Raw genomic sequence first — 15,411 nt, forward strand, 5'->3', positions numbered from 1 at the left:
CCCGGCATTTCCCCCTTCGCTTCTGCCCCGCGCCGCCGTCGGGGCTCCGTGAGAGATGCGGAGGTGGGGATTCGGCTCTGCCCGCGGGAGCGGCGAGCGGCCCCGGCCCTGCTTTGTCCCGTCCCATCCGCCCGCTGCGATCTCTCTCTCCGTCCCATCCCATCCCACCCATCCTGTCCCGTTGTGCTCTCGTCCACCCCACCCCATCCATCTTATTCCCATCCCATCGTGTCCCATTCAGTTTCGCCCCCTTGCCCCATTAATTCTGTCCTGCCCCATTAATTTCACCCCGCCCATCCTGTCCCATCCATGTCCCGTCCCTTTCTGTCCCATCCTCTTCCATCCTGTCCTGTCCCACGCTGTCACATTGTCTCATCCCATCCCCTCCCATCGTGTCCCATCCTGTATCATCCACCCTACCCCATCAATCCTTTTCTGCCCTGTCCCATTCCATCCTGTCCTCTTCCCATCCCATCCACCCTGTTTTGTCCCAGCCTGTCCTCCCCTGTCCCATCCCATCTCTTTCCATCCTGTCCTATCTGCCTTTTTACATCCCATCCCATCTCATCCCATCCCGTCTATACTCTGATTTCTCACACTATCTTGTCCCATCCCATCCATCCTATTATGCTCTGATCCCACCCCATCTGTCCTGTCCCACCTTGTCTCATCTCATCTCTTTCCCTCCAGTCCTATTCTACCGTGTCCCATCCTATCCATTCCACCACATCCCATCCATTCCGTCCCATCTGTCTCATCCCATCCCATCCCATCCCATCCCATCCCATCCCATCCCATCCAATCCATTATTTCTGATCTCACATCCTGTCTTGTCCCATCCCATCTTATCACATCCCATCCCATCTCATCCACCCTTCCCCATCAATTCTACCTTACCCCATCCATCCCAGACCATCACATTCTATCCCCTTCCCTTCCATCCCATCCCCTTCCATCCCATCCTTTTCTGCCCCATGTTTTCATGTTCTCTCACCCCATCCCACCTGTCACATCCCGTGACATCCATCCCATCCATTTCATTATACCCCATCCATTCTGTCCCATCTCATCCATCCTCTCTGACCTCCCTGTCTTGTCCCACCCCACTCATCCTGCTTTAATGCTCTCTCATCCTCCCCATCCCATCCATCTTATTCCCATCCCACCACATCCCATCCTATTTCATCTACTTTGCCCCAATTCTATCCTGCCCCATTCCACCCTGCACCATCCTGTCCTGTCCCATGCTGTCACATTCTCTCACCCCATTCCATCCCACCCCAACCCATCTGTTCCATCCCATCACATCCATCCTGCTCTGTCCCAGCCCATCCCATCCTATCCCTCCTCATCTCATCCTGTTCCGTTCCCTCCTGTCCTATCCTATCCTTACATTCCACCCCACAATCTTCCATCCTTTCTGTCCCACCTGTCTCACCCTCTGCTATTCTATTCCATCCCATCTTGTCTCATCCTATCCAGCTCACCATATCCCATCTCAGCCATTCCATCCCACATGTCCCATCCTGTTCCATCCCGTTCCATCCATACTGTGATCTCTCACACTGCCTTGTCCCATCGCATCCACCCTGCTCTCTCGTGCCTTCATCCCATCCATCTTACTCCCACCCCATCCTATCCCATCTGTCTCCTGTTATCCCATCCCATCCACAATCTGATCTCTCACCATTTTGTCCCACCCCGTCCATACTGTGATCTCTCCCACTCTCGTCCCATCCCATCCATCCTGTCTCATCATGCTCTTGTCCCCTCCCCTCCATCTTACTCCCATCCCATCTACTCTACCCCATCAATTCCCCCCTGCCCCATCCCATCCTGGCACGGCTGCGTGCTCTCAGCCCCATCCAGGCCCCCACTGTGGCACAAAGCCTTGTTCCTGCTCCTGACTTCGGAGACCCCCGGCATGGGCTGACAGTGAGGGGCAGTCATGACACCAGGCGTGAGGATGGACGCCATCCAGTCGGATTATGGAAAAAGGGAGGGGATGAGGGGGACGGGATGAAGCAGCATCCCTTGCTGTGATGCTGAAATGGGGCACCTGGCCTTTGGGGCACGATGGCAGCAGGGACCCAGACTGGAAGCCCCAGCAGAGATGTCTTTGTATTTATTTATCGTCTCTATGTTTGGTTTAATCTTTTTGTGCCACTAGCAAACCCTCATCAGCCACAGAGGGCTGAGGACAAGGCCACCACTGCTGTCCCACGTCCCACTGCCAACCAGGAAGGATGGGGGCAACGTTGCTCAACCCTGGGCCGGCGGGATGGGATGGCTGCCAGAGGCAGCAGGAGCTGGGCAGGCGCCCAGGAGCTGCTCCCGGGTGGGACAAGGAGGAAACGGAGCTTCCGCTGCAGCCACTGCCAACACACAGCCTGCAAGCACGGCCCTGGGACCGGCAGCCCACAGCACTGCATCACGGGGAGAGGTGACCACCGTGCCAAGGGGACACATGGCAGTGGGGCGGCCCAGTAGGGCGACACAGGGCACACAGTGAGGGCAGTGCCGGAGCTCCAGCAGTGCTGATGCACCTCTGGCTGTGCCAGCAGCGTTCAAGGTGCAGCCTTGGCTTCGCTTGTGCGGCTCAGTGGAGATGCAGGTAACCAGCAGGCAGATGCAGGGCTGCGCACAGCCAGCACTGAGAGAGGGGCAAACAGGGCTGCAATCACTCACCCGACACAGGGCTTCAGAATGGAAACACTGTATTGACAGACTTTACAAAAGTTATTACAAAACACAACCACTAATCAGCAGCCAACGATACACAGCGGAAGAGACACTGCTCACAGTCACCTTGAGAACAACACCACTGAGTGCCAAAGTCAACCGATATTTACAGGGACGTCAGGAAAACTCCGGTCAGTCACCGCATACATTGAAGTGTTTTAGATCCATGGTGAAATATAGTGCCACACATTTCATTGTATAATAATAATAATAATAATAATAATAATTAATAATAATAATAATAATAACAACAGTAACAACAACATCCTACTTCTACATTAACTGAAAACCGAACAGCTCTTTACAGGGGTTAGGAGAAGTTCCTTTCACTTGTCCAACTTACCTGAGTGTGAGACCAAACCCAGTAATAAAGTAACAGTAAAACCACCTTCTCCAACGGGAGTTCCTATGACAGACCAGCAGCGCTGCTCCCCCACGCCAGAGGGAAACGACAGCAACGTCCTTCCAAAGCACACAGACATCTCCTCTTCGGATCAGAGACCCGGCTGCTCTGCGCACCCACACCTCCTCTCCCAACTCCTCCTGCTCCAATGTCCTCAGCCCTTTCTCCTTCCCGTCCTTTCCTCCTCCGCCTTCTTTTTCTCACCTTGCACTTCGCTGTTCTCTCCTCTCTGCTTTTCCGCCTTCGACAAGTTCTGCCCCACGTCCCTAACCACGGCCCTGCTTCGCCTCTGTCCCCTTGTGGCAGCCCAGCCTGGTGGCACGGGGCTGCTGCTCGAGGTGCGTCACTGCAGCCGGAGCGGGCGGCCGGCGGCCCGGGAATGGCGTCTTCCCTTCCTCCGTCGTCCAGCCTTGTGGTGAAACGAGCAGAAAAAGAATGAAAGCGAAAGCTTGTCACTCCTGAATATGCACAAAGATAGGTGGGGAAACACCTGCTAAATACAGATCCCCGGAGAATCTCTCAGGAGCATTCTCTACAGGCAATATCCAAACCTGCGTAGGGGACAAGTAATACGAGGCCTACGCCGCCAAGGAAGTCCCACGTAACCCCGCGGGGCCGAAGAGGTGCCCAGGCCTTCGTATCAGAGTTTTTTTTTTAGAGGAATTCCTAAGATGCTTCAACAAAGCGGGCTTGGTAGCAAGACCACATGGATTAGCTGCGATACAAGTTCACCTCTCGCCATGCTGCGCGTCCACCGGCTTCGACCGTTCCGTCACTGCGAGCCCTTCCGCCCCGGCCGCCCGTCGCTACTGCTTGGTTTCCGTCTTCAAACAGAAGAGGCTGGTTTGAGTGGCCGACTCCAGGTTGTGCTGCAGGGCCTCCTCCATGGGCCGGGGGTTGCGGGAGTGGATCTTCTGGTGGCAATTCAGCGACTCCTTGTAGCGGAAGTGCTTCCCGCACACGGGGCATTGGTACGGGGTCTCCCCGGTGTGGACGCGCCAGTGCTTGAGCAGGTGGTCCCTGCGGATGAAGCTCTTCCCGCACTCGGTGCACTGGTACGGCCGCTCCCCCGTGTGGATGCGCTGGTGGCGGATGGCTTTGGAGAGGTCCCGGAAGTCCTTCCCGCAGTAGGTGCAGGTCAGCGGCCCGTCGCCCTTCCCCGTATGGAGCTTCTGGTGCAGGATGAGGCTCACCTCCAGGCTGAAGCTCTCTTTGCACTGCGAGCAGGTGTAGGGCCTTTCCACCATGTTGTTCGGCCTGACGAAGCCGTACTTGAAACCGGAGCCCTTCTCTGAATTGGCGCGCTTGGACGGTCTGGAGCGTTGGCCCTTGGCGGAGGATTTGGATTTCTGCCTGAAGCTTTCCCCGGCTTCCAGGGAAGTGCAGGCCTCCTCGTCCACGTGCGCTCTCTGATGGGCTGCAAAGAGCTCCTTGTCCAGGAAGCTCTGCCCGCACTCGCAGCAGATGTACGGCCCCTCCTCTGCGGCCATTTCCTCGGGAGCTTCCTTCTTTGACAGTTCCCTCCCGCGGCGCGAGGAGCGCCTCAGCCCGTTGCCCGCTGCGCCTCTCTGCTGCGCGCCCGACCCGCTCCGATTCTTGCTGCTCGGCTTTAACTCTTCCTCCGGGTTGGAGAAAACATCATCCCACTTCCCCGCTAACGAGGCAGGAAGCTCGAGGCTGTCGGGGCTTTCCTCGTCGCACTGCTGCGCATCTGACAGAGCAGAGACACTCGTGTCATTTCTCTGAGATAAGAACAGCCTCATCATTTAGACTGCAGTTCTTTGGGGGCAGAGGGGATCTCTGCTTTGCACACTCAAGACGGTACCTGGCATGACAGGGCTGCAAGTCCCAACTGGGAGCTAAGCAGTACTGCAATACAAACACAGCCAAAGTATTTTGACTTCTTGGGAAAGCTCAGACAGCGTGAAGGTGAGACCTCTCTGTACAGCCAGACAGAGGGAAGGAGTGGGTTTCTCAGTTGGAGATGAACCAGACCACGTCAGCATGTGGCATAGAATAAAGACAAAAAGACAGAGGGAAGGGGAATAAAACCTCTTTCCTTTTGGGGCTTGTACAGTGTTTAGACCCGGGGCTGATTGATCTCCCCAGGTAACTCGGAGCTCCTGCCAATGACCCCAGCGAGCAGGATGAAAAGAGACAGAGGATCTGGGGCTATAGGAAAGGGGGCTGAAAAAACCTCGGGGTTTTGCAGTGCACAAAGATAAAGGCGTGCCCACGTTTGTGTGCACAGAGCAGAGCGAGCGCTCGGCATTCCCCATCACGGCGCTCTCCATTTGCTCGTCGCTTTGCCAAACACCTCAACGTGCAGCTTGCAAACAGGCTGACTGGTTTGTACCAGGCTGAAATTTAAGAAAAGCATCAGCTGCAGCAGCTCAGCTGCTTGTGAGAACAAGGCCAGGAAACCAAAGCCACGTCCCAGCAGGGTACGCTTCCCCAAGCGGCTTCTGTGCTCCCATGCTTCAAAGCAGGGATGTGGAGGGACAGGCAGTGACAAGGACATGCCTTGTGATGCACCACAAAAAAGCCTCATATTTGACTGACAAATAAAAGCTGTGAAAAATATCACTTTACCCATTAGTGGAAAAGACTTGTAAGAACATTGCTGCTAAAGCCATTGAAGCTTGCCCGCCCGTTGCACGCTCCAGGCCCTCTCCACTTCCTAGCTGGCCAAACATGCTACCTCACTGAGCGAGCCAACGCTGTGCAGGTGCCCTGCACCCCCAGCCAGCCCACAGCTGCTTTTACTGCCTGCTGCTCGTGTACCGGAGCTCCTTCTGCATGTGTGTCATCCATCTGCCACGGCTGTCATCCAGCTCCCGTGCTGAGCCTGAGGCAAGCCTGGCACAGACCGCAGTGACGGCAGGGCCTCCTGCAGGGACAGCCCCAGCCAGAGCCAGGAGCCTGAGAGCATCTCTAGCCGCCCCTCTGCCACTCTGTGCAGCACTCAGTGAAGCTCTGTGCTTCTAACTCACATGTATTGGGAGCCTCCATGCTCTCTTCTTCTTCCTCTTCTTCTTCTTCTTCAGAACCGTAGTGACTTTCAGCCAGGGTATCTTCATATTTACTCCACGAGTTGTCATCGGGACCAGGGAAGAAAAACTCTGTGCACAGGAGGAAGAACAACCTGAGTTTATGCTCGCACTTTCCAGGTGCTTTATAGAGGGTTTCAGGACAGATGACAGCAGCAGCGAGGAGCTGGCTAGGAGAGCAAAGCCACTCCTGAGCTCACGGACAGTGCAGGCAACACTCATCAGCAGAAACAAGAGGAAGAGCTCAAGCAGACTGTAGGAGCTGCATCTGCTTTCCATCACCCCACTGCAACCCGGGAACTTCATGTCTCACCGGTGCTGGGATCCGTAGGGGTTTCTCCTCCCTCAGAGTCATCCTGGTCCTCAGCATTGGGATCCTCTCCTTGCTCAATCCGTGACAGGAGGTCAGGTTTCGAAATCGCGGTATCTGTATGTTAAAAAAAAAGAAAAGGAAAGAAAAGAAGAAGAAGAAAAATAAAATCAGAACGTTTCCTTTGTCCTTTCAGGGCAGAGAACCTTAAACCTTCACCCACCGACCTTCCTTCACTGCTGGGGAGGACGGGTAATGGAAAGAGACTTGAGAAGATGCTCTCACATGCCTGCACCGCTCACCTTGTCTGGGCCCTGGGACAGTGAGCGGGCTGCAGGAGCACGCTCTGCTCGGGTGAGGAGCACCTCCCAGCCTGCAGCGCGAGGAGCAGAACAAGAAAATGCATCTGTGCTTACCTTCAGGCCTCCTCTCTTCTCCTCTGTGCTAAAGTCCGCGGATCCATTGCAATGGCAGCTTCAGCTTGGGGTCAGAACCAGAGCTGTCAGCCAGCGGCAGCAGCGGAGGTGCCCTCCCCACACGGTTCCCTCCAGCCCCGGATTGCCACAGCCAGAACCGTTCCTTCCTACTCGTCCGAGTCACAGGCTGCTTGTGGATTTTGGTGGGGGAAATGGGAAAATTAAAATTTCCCCTAGCATGGAGAGCGGAAACTTAATTTTGAAACAATAAGCGTGAGCCTCTGGTATTAATTTCCACCACTGCTCTGCTGGATCCATAGCCTTAACGAGGACCTAGCCTTCAACCCAATGAATCAAAACAAAAGGGAACCTTCAGATTAAGCACAGATACATTTTTCTAAGCTCCAGGCTCAGACCCACGGATCGCTTCCAGTAGGACTTTTACATTCCTGCACCTTCACAACAGGACTGTTGTTTTACAAGGGAGAATGGGGGCAGTTTTTATCCTTTGCCTTTTTCTCTTCTACACAGGGACTGTCCAAAAAATATTTATATTAAAAAAAAATAAAACCAACGTTGGAAAGACATGGATTGTACAGAACTGGAGGGCAGGATGGTTGTCTGCCAGGGATGTCTGCGCTCCCACAGGGGTGTCCAGCCAAGGCAGCACTTCTCAAAATACACACATGCCTGAAGCCCTCGTGAGGTGCAGCACAGACCCACAGTCGGGACTGGAAGGAGCCAGCAGGGCACATTTGTGCAGCGTGGAACAATCTGCCCCGAGCCATCAGAAGTGGAGCAGAAGGCTGAGACCTGCAGGAGCAGATGCTGCAACAGTGTGCACAAGAATTGTTCTCCAGCACCAGGCTGGGGGTGAGGCAGAGCACCAAGGCAGACAAACTGTGCTCTCCTTCCCTAGCAAGCGTTCTGCTGATGGAAGGGCAGATCTACAGACAAGGCTGGGAAGAACTGCTGGCACTCATCCAAAGCAGCAGCGAGCCGAGGCGCCCAGCGCAGCACATCTGTGCACCTCTGCATCACCACGAAGCTCCCTTTTTGTCCAGAGCCTGTCAATCTCTCATTTCCCTCGTCCTCATAACCCAGGTCCTCTCATGGCTCCAGCTGGATGGCCAGAGACCATCAGAAAGGCAGAGTCGCTGCACTGCTCAAGACATCCATCCACTGCACAACTAACACAGCGAGGAGCAAAGCGCTGCCTGCTGGGCCGCTACTGAAAGTCAGCATGAGAGCTGGCCAGACTTCTCACCACCCACCCTCCCGGATCCACCAGGCACAGCCCGGAGGAGCCGTGATGCCAAAAGCACAGGGGGAGCCCCAGCCAGCCTTTACCCATCGAGATCACGGCCTCGTAGTTGCCCTTCATGATATGCCTGTAAAGCTCTTTCTGCCACTCGTTCAAGTTCTTCCACTCGTCCTCCGAGAAGCTAAATGAGGTGTCGTTAAACGCCATGGGGACCTGCAATTAGAAGCACCACATATTCAGCTGTTTTCATGGAAAAGCTCAGGTGAGAAAGGACTCTGAAGAGCATCAAATTCCACCCACCCTGCCGTGGGCTGGCTGTCCCACAGCTCGGGCTGCCCGGGGCCCAGCCATGGCCTTGGGCACCTGCAGGGGTGGGCACCACAGCTCTGGGCAGTGCCAGCACTTCATCACCGCTGGGTAAAGAATCCCTGCCTACCATCCCACCTAAATCACCTCTCTTTTAGTTTAAAGCCGTTCCCCCCTTGTCCTGTAGCGATCTGCCCCTACAAGAAGTCTCTTTTCCTCCCATTTATAAGCTCCATTATGTACTAGAAAGTCCACAACAAGGTCTCCCTGGAGCCTTTTTTCCCTCTAAGCTGAACACCCCCAGGCTCCTCAGCCCATCTTCATAGCAGAAGTGCTCCAACCTCTGAGCATCTTTGTGGCCTCCTCTGGATCCAAGGGCCTCTTGTTGAAAACAGGTAAGGATGTTTTCTCATTCTAACCCCCACACACCTGGCTCAGCTCTCAGCTCGGCTCTGTCAGCTCAGTGAAGAGATATGATGTTTTCCCCCACCACCTGCCTAAGCCTTGCCCCCCTATTCAATCTCCCCACGCTTCAGACAAGGGATTTTGCACATCATACACCACAATTCCTGCTCAATTTTGGACATAATTCTGCTGCAGCCTCCTCTGAACAAGAACTGGGAGTGCACGTGCAAATACGGGCAGGGATGTGGGGACGACCCACATCGTGTCCCTGTGCCTGACCCAAACAGCAACCCACCCGTGTGCTGGGTCAAGCACCAGCTGCACATGCACAGGGGTGTGCAGCCACACAGAAGGACCTGTGCTGGTGTTCCCAACCAGCAGGTGAGCTGCGTGCTCATCATCCACAGTGGCTGGGGCCTGAAGCAACTGCCTTACAGGGAAAGGCTGAGATCCCTGGCGCTTTTCAGCCTGGAGAAGAGAAGGCTGAGAGGGGATCTCATCAGTGCATATAAGTGTTTAATGGGTAAGGGGAACGAGGCCAGGATTTTTTCAGCAGTGCTCAGCAACACAACAAGAGGCAATGGGCATAAATGGGAACATAGACACATATCTCTGCCTGATCATGAGAAAGAGTTTCTATAGTTTGAGGGTGGCAGAGCTCTGGCACAGGATGCCCAGACAGGTGGTGGAATCTCCTCTGGGGATACTCAAAACCCTCTGGACACTTCCCCATGCACCCTGCTCTGGGCACCTGCATTACAGGCGGGTTGGACTGGGGGAGCTGCAGAGGCCTCTTTCAACTCCTACAGGTTTGGGAATCTGCATTAGAGAATCACAGAATCACAAGGTTGGAAACGACCTGCAACATCATCCAGTCCAAGCGTCCTCCCATCACCACCGCTACCACCAGCACTAAACAGATCTAGCAGCTCCTCATCCAGACACCTTTTGAACACTGCCAGGGATGGCAACTCCACCACCTCCCTGTGCAGCCATTCCAGTGCCTGATCACTCTTTGAGAGAAAAAGTTCTTCCTCATGTCCAACCTAAACCTCCTCTGGTACAACTTGCGGCCGAAGCACAAGCTCTGTATCACAATACAGAATCACTGAGGTTGGAAAAGACCTCTGGGATCCCCAAGTCCAACTCCAGCTCTTCACTACACACTCACCAATCCGCACCCCTCAATGTCACAATGTCACATCCTCACAGTTCTTGAACACCCTCAAGGACGATGACACCCTCCCTCCCCCCTCCTCCCCCACTCCCTGGGCAGCTGTGCCAGAGCCCAACCGCTCTTCTGAGAAGAAATGGTTCCTGATACCCAACCTGATCCTTCCCTGGCACAACATGACAGAATCACAGAATGGCTTGCGTTGCAAAGGAGCACGATGCTCATCCAGCTCCAACCCCTGCTGTGTGCAGGTCGCCAACCAGCAGCCCAGGCTGCCCAGAGCCACATCCAGCCTGGCCTTGAATGCCTGCAGGGATGGGGCATCCACAGCCTCCTTGGGCAACCAGTGCCCACCACCCTCTGGCTGAAAAACCTCCTCCTCATATCTAGCCACGAGCAGCCATGGTGCGATGCCATCACCTCTCATCCTATCGGGAGCAGAGGCTGACCCCACCTTGCCACCACCTCACAGAGGTGAGATGAGGTCTCTGACACAGCCCAGAGGTCTCTGACATGGCTCATGGCCCCGTTACCTTGGGGACCTCCCCCTTGGCCCCGGGGGGCAGGCGCAGGATCCAGAAGTTCCTGTTCTTCAGCAGGTTCTCCATGTTCTCCAGCCTCTTCTGCAGCTGCCCATACTCCTGGATGAGGGTGCCCAGGGCCGTCCATTTGCTCTCCAGCTGGTTGCCAAACTCCACAGCCGTCCTCTCGCAGCCGATCAGTTTGCTCTCGGCCATCCTCATCCTGCCCTCCAGGTTCATCAGCTGGGCCGCCTGCGCCTCCACCTTCCTGTCCACGGCCTGCACCTCTGTCACCAGCGTCACCGAGATCTCGGCGGCGGGCAGCTCGGCCTCCCCGCCGGGCCCTTCCTCGGGGGCGGCCAAGGGCTGTTCCAGGGACAGCTCCTGGGGTTCCATGGCCCACTCCAGGTCCTGAGGACGGACGGACACACGGCCGTGGGCAGACGGGTCGGGCCCGCAGGACAGCTCCGCGGGAAGCGGGGAGGGCGGAGAAGAGCGGGCGCGGAGCGGGGCGGGAAACGCTTACCTGAGCGGGGGCCCACTCGGCCATAGCCCTGCGAGAGAGGAGGAGCGGAGCGGAGGAGCGGAGCGGAGCGGAGCCGGGTGGAGCCGGGCGGGGCGGGGAGGGGCGGGGCGGCGGCGGCGGCGGTGCGGGCCCGGCGCCTCTCAGCAGCGGCGGAGCAGAGCGGCCATGGCGCGAGCGCGGTGCATGCTGGGAGAGGCGGGGTGGGACCGCGGCGACACCTGGCGGCCGGGAGGAGTCGGTGCGTGATGGCGCCGTGCGACGGCGCGGCGGTGCGACAGGACGAGGCTGTGACCGCGCGACAGTGCGACAGGGAGACAGCCTGAGCCGCTACGGCGCGACAGCCTGAGCGACAGCAGTGTGACGGCGTGACAGCCTGAGCCGCGACAGTGCGACAGTGCGTCAGTGTGACAGCCTGAGCCGCAACGGTGCGACAGTGTGACAGCGCGTCATTGCAATGGCCTGAGTTGCAACAATGCGGCACCGTGACAGCGTGACAGCCTGAGCTGCAACAGTGTGACAATGCAATCCTGCAGCAGCCTGAGCCACGATGGTGTGACAGCATAACAGTGCAATGCTGTGACAGCCCGAGCTGCAATAGTGCAACTGTGCGACAGAGCAACAGTGCAACAGCATGAGCTGCAGCAGTGCTACGGTGCAGCAATGCAGTCTGAGCTGCAACAGTGAGACGGTGCAACAGCACAACAGCACAACAGCACAACATTCTGCAATGCAACACTGCAGCACTGCAACAGTGCAGTAGCAAAACAGCCTGTTCTGCAACAGTGCAACACTGCAACTCTGCAAGAGTGTAAGAGTCCCCGCTAAAACTGTGCGACAGCGCAACAGCACAACTGCCTGTTCTTCAACAGTGCAAGTGTGCAGCAGCTTATGTCGCAACAGAGCAACGCTGCAACTGTGCAACATCTGGTGCCGCAACCGTGCATCCAGCAGTGCAGCATGTAGCACTGCAACACACAGCATCACATCATTGCACCCACTGCTGCAACGCTGCAGTGCCACAACGCTCAGTGCATTCAGCACAGCGATGCTGGACCTGCTGCTCTTTGTTCTGCAGCCATGCATCCAGCACTGCAGCTCCGTGCCCAGTACTGCAGCACTGCTCTCAGCTTGCCCAGTGCCATGCTGTGCCCACTGCACTGCTGTGACATCATCTCATACGGCTCTGTTGTCATCACACATTGCTGGGATGTCTTCTCGCAGCACTGCCTCCATGTCAGCCCAACACCATGGTGTCATTCCACACCGCTGGGTCACACACGCCGTTCTGACGTCATCCTAAGTGGCTGCAAAGCAAGCTTGCACCGCTCTGATGTCACTGCACACTGGTGATGTCGTCCCGCACTGCTACAGTGTGACTTCCCACCGCTGTGATGTCACTTCACATCACAGATGTCACTCGCACCACTCTGTTGTCACCACGCCATGATGACGTCACATCTGACGTCACAGCATATCACTGACATCGCCCGGCGCGCGCTCTCCCGCCCGCCCACTCCCAGGGTCTTTCCCCGCCTCTGATTGGCCGCCCCGCAGCCAATCCTCGCGCGGAACCCTACGGCGGCCCAATGGGGTGGCAGGAGAGGAGCAGGGAGTGGGCGGGGCTAAGTGCGCGCTCCCGGCGCCGGCAGCCGGGGTCGCGCGGTGCGGTGCGGTGCGGTGCGGTGCGGCCCCATGAAGGAGGAGCGCGAGCAGCTGGGCACCGTCGGTAAGGCCCGGGCCGACCGGGGATCACCAACCCGAGCCCTCAGGATGAGGGCATTGTGCCAAACTGGAAAGGTTTGGCCTCAAAAACGCTCCCGTGTCTCTGCAGGGCGCTGGCTGCAGAAGGACGGGCGGAGGGAGGAACCCAGCGCCGTGCCGGCGTGGGAGCGGCACTGCGGCGGCCGCGGGCCGGGCCCCGGTGCGGGTGATGCGGGGCTGAGCCTCACCGAGAGTGCCGGGACCCAGCCGGGGCCCGAGTGCTCCGAGTGCGGCCTCGGCGCCACGCGGAGGACCGGAGCGGGGCCGCGGGCCGCGGCTGGGCCGCGGCCCGGCACGGGACAGCCGCCGGCGTGCAGCACGGCTGTGAGCTGCCCGGTCCCGTGCGGTGCCTGCGGCCGAGGCCCGGCCCCGGAGCCCTCGGCGCCCCGCAAGGAGCGCAAGGAGCTGTCGCTGACGGAGAAGGTGCGCGTGCTGGAGATGCTGGAAGGCCCCAAGGTGTCCCAGAGCGAGCTGGCCAAGCGCTTCGGAGTGTCACAGCCGCAGATCTGCCGCATCATTAAGAACAAGGAGAGGATCCTGAGTGAGTGGCAGCGCAACGGCAACCCTGAGCGCAAGCGCAAGAGGGAGGGCAAGGAGGGAGCGGTGGAGGCTGCTCTGCTGCGGTGGGTGCAGGGCGCCCGTGCCGCCGAGCTGCCCATCAGCAGCGCGCTGCTGCAGCTGAAGGCCAAGCACCTGGCTGAGGCGCTGGGCACGCCGGGCTTCGAGCCCAGCGGTAGCTGGCTGGCACGCTTCATGCTGCGCCACAACGTCGCCCTCGAGAAGCCGACGCTGGCGCAGGACGGTGGGGCCGAGCACCAGAGCTCGCTGCCTGAGCTGCTGTGCAGCTACGCGCCCTCGGAGGTGTACAGCTGTGGGGAGACTGAGGTCCAGCTGAGAGCCGACGGTGAGAGGCTGACGGTGCTGCTCTGCACCAACGCTGACGGCTCGGAGAAGGCGGCGCTGCGGGCGGTGGGGCGTGCGGCCCGTCCCCTGTGCCTGCGTGGCATCAACCTGCAGAGCATGCCGTGGAGTTACCGCGGGGGCGGCCGCCTGAGCGCCACGCTGTTTGCCGAGTGGCTGCAGGACTTCAATGAGGAGATGCAGCGCAAGGGAAAGAGCGTCCTGCTGCTCGTCGAGGAGCGCGAGGAGCACCCCTACCTCCAGCTGTCCAACGTCCAGATGGTCTTCATTCCCCCCGCGGCTGTGCTGGCACAGCCCCTGCACCGTGGCATCGCCAGGGACCTGAAGGGCCACTACCGGCGCCGGCTGCTGACCCAGATCCCAGCGGCACGTGGCTCGGAGCCGCCCACCCTGCTGGATGCCCTGCACATGCTGGCACAAGCGTGGGGTGACGTGCGCCCAGGCCTCATCACCAGCTGCTTCCGTGCCGCCAGCTTCAGCCCCAATAGCTGCCCTGATGCACTGCTGGCACCCGTCTGGCTCGGCCAGGAGGAGCTGGAGAGCTTTGGGTTGATGGATGAGGGGCTGGAGCGCCTTGCGGATGCTGACACGGCCGAGGCAGAGGACTGGGACAGGGGTATGGAGGAGGGCGAGGACTCTGGGGAGCCAGTGGCAGTGCAGCCGTGCCCCTCAGAGCCTGAGGTGTGGGACAGCCTGGCTACGCTGCGGCGGTTCCTGGAGTGCCGAGCCACCTCGCCAGACCTCTTGCAGACGTTCTACACGCTGCAGGACGCTGTACACATGGTGTCAGCGGGGGCAGAGCCAGCACTGCTCGGGGACAGCCATCCCAAGCAGTGAGTGGGGTGGTGGCACCAGTGGGTGTCTCATCACGAGCAGAGCTTCTGCCAGCAGCAGCCATCGCCACAGTGGAGCTGCGCTGTGTGTGATGGGAGTGGGAGGGGGGGCAGGGGGTAATGTCGCTGTGCTCGCTGGACCCAGCAAAGAAGCAGGGAGCTCCAGAGGTTGGCAACAGGCACATTAAAATTGAGCAAGTCAGCAAAGCGCAGAGCGCTGGTGATTGTTGTCATTTACCGTCGTTTAGCGCAGCAATTAACAGAGGCACTGCATGCCTCCAGGCTGGGGTTTTGCTGCTGACAGCAGTGGTGCCACCCTGATTGTCCCATTGTCCTGTCGTGGGTTGGGGACAGACCCAACCGGTGGAACCCATGAGTGCCCTGGGAGCCCCCAGCACAGCCCCCCGATGTGTGCAGGACCCCTCAGCCTAACACACCTCTGGGTACCTCTGGGGGTACCTTGTCCTCAGCACTGTCATCCTCTACGGCACTGTGTCCCCACGTTGGGAAGGGACATGGGGGGGACATCCCCCAATTTGTGTGTATTGGGCTGGGGACAAGGCTGTCCCTACAGCTTGCAAAGGTGCCTCGTGCCCGCTCCTGCCGGAGACTGGAGTCCCCTCCTCCACACAGGAGAATCTCTGCTGACACCCGGGGTCAGTCTGATGCTACAAGAGCACCAGGGCAAAGCAGGAACGTGTTGGGTTGTTGCCCGCTCAAAAGCAATGAGGCACAGGGGACTGTGGGGGGGTCATGGGGTGTTTTGGGCAGGGGGTGCT

The 15,411-nt window shown here is 58.1% G+C and overlaps 2 protein-coding genes and 1 pseudogene across 2 annotated transcripts; 2 read left to right on the forward strand and 1 right to left on the reverse strand.

Moving 5' to 3' along the window:
* The first annotated feature begins 855 nt into the window (after nucleotides 1-855).
* Nucleotides 856-3,584, forward strand: LOC122170204 (annotated as a pseudogene).
* LOC122170205 (zinc finger protein 777-like) lies at nucleotides 2,701-11,195 on the reverse strand. Its single transcript, XM_042836884.1, has 6 exons — nucleotides 11,118-11,195; nucleotides 10,604-11,002; nucleotides 8,272-8,398; nucleotides 6,509-6,622; nucleotides 6,139-6,267; nucleotides 2,701-4,856 (listed from the first exon to the last, which is right to left on the reverse strand). The coding sequence occupies exons 1-6, from the start codon at nucleotides 11,139-11,141 to the stop codon at nucleotides 3,952-3,954; spliced, it is 1,698 nt and encodes a 565-aa protein (XP_042692818.1). The 5' UTR covers nucleotides 11,142-11,195; the 3' UTR covers nucleotides 2,701-3,951.
* Nucleotides 11,196-12,809: 1,614 nt separating this feature from the next.
* LOC122170203 (tigger transposable element-derived protein 3-like) lies at nucleotides 12,810-14,822 on the forward strand. The gene is made up of 2 exons (XM_042836883.1): nucleotides 12,810-12,843; nucleotides 12,949-14,822. The coding sequence occupies exons 1-2, from the start codon at nucleotides 12,810-12,812 to the stop codon at nucleotides 14,634-14,636; spliced, it is 1,722 nt and encodes a 573-aa protein (XP_042692817.1). The 3' UTR covers nucleotides 14,637-14,822.
* Nucleotides 14,823-15,411: the final 589 nt, after the last annotated feature.

The sequence above is a fragment of the Centrocercus urophasianus genome, unplaced genomic scaffold (assembly GCF_019232065.1).
Source record: "Centrocercus urophasianus isolate 14NV4802_14NV808 unplaced genomic scaffold, USGS_Curo_1.0 seq_642, whole genome shotgun sequence".
Taxonomy (NCBI): Eukaryota; Metazoa; Chordata; class Aves; order Galliformes; family Phasianidae; genus Centrocercus; species Centrocercus urophasianus.

What these genes read in the sequence shown, in the direction of transcription:
- LOC122170205 (XM_042836884.1), bottom strand. Translation starts at nt 11,141, where the DNA reads ATGGCCGAGTGGGCCCCCGCTCAG. An exon ending in CGAGGCCGTGATCTCGATGG is followed by an intron (nt 6,623 to 8,271) that starts GTAAAGGCTGGC and finishes TTTAACATACAG; the next exon opens with ATACCGCGATTTCGAAACCT. An exon ending in CATGGAGGCTCCCAATACAT is followed by an intron (nt 4,857 to 6,138) that starts GTGAGTTAGAAG and finishes CTGCTCTGTCAG; the next exon opens with ATGCGCAGCAGTGCGACGAG.
- LOC122170203 (XM_042836883.1), top strand. Translation starts at nt 12,810, where the DNA reads ATGAAGGAGGAGCGCGAGCAGCTGGGCACCGTCG. An exon ending in CGAGCAGCTGGGCACCGTCG is followed by an intron (nt 12,844 to 12,948) that starts GTAAGGCCCGGG and finishes GTGTCTCTGCAG; the next exon opens with GGCGCTGGCTGCAGAAGGAC.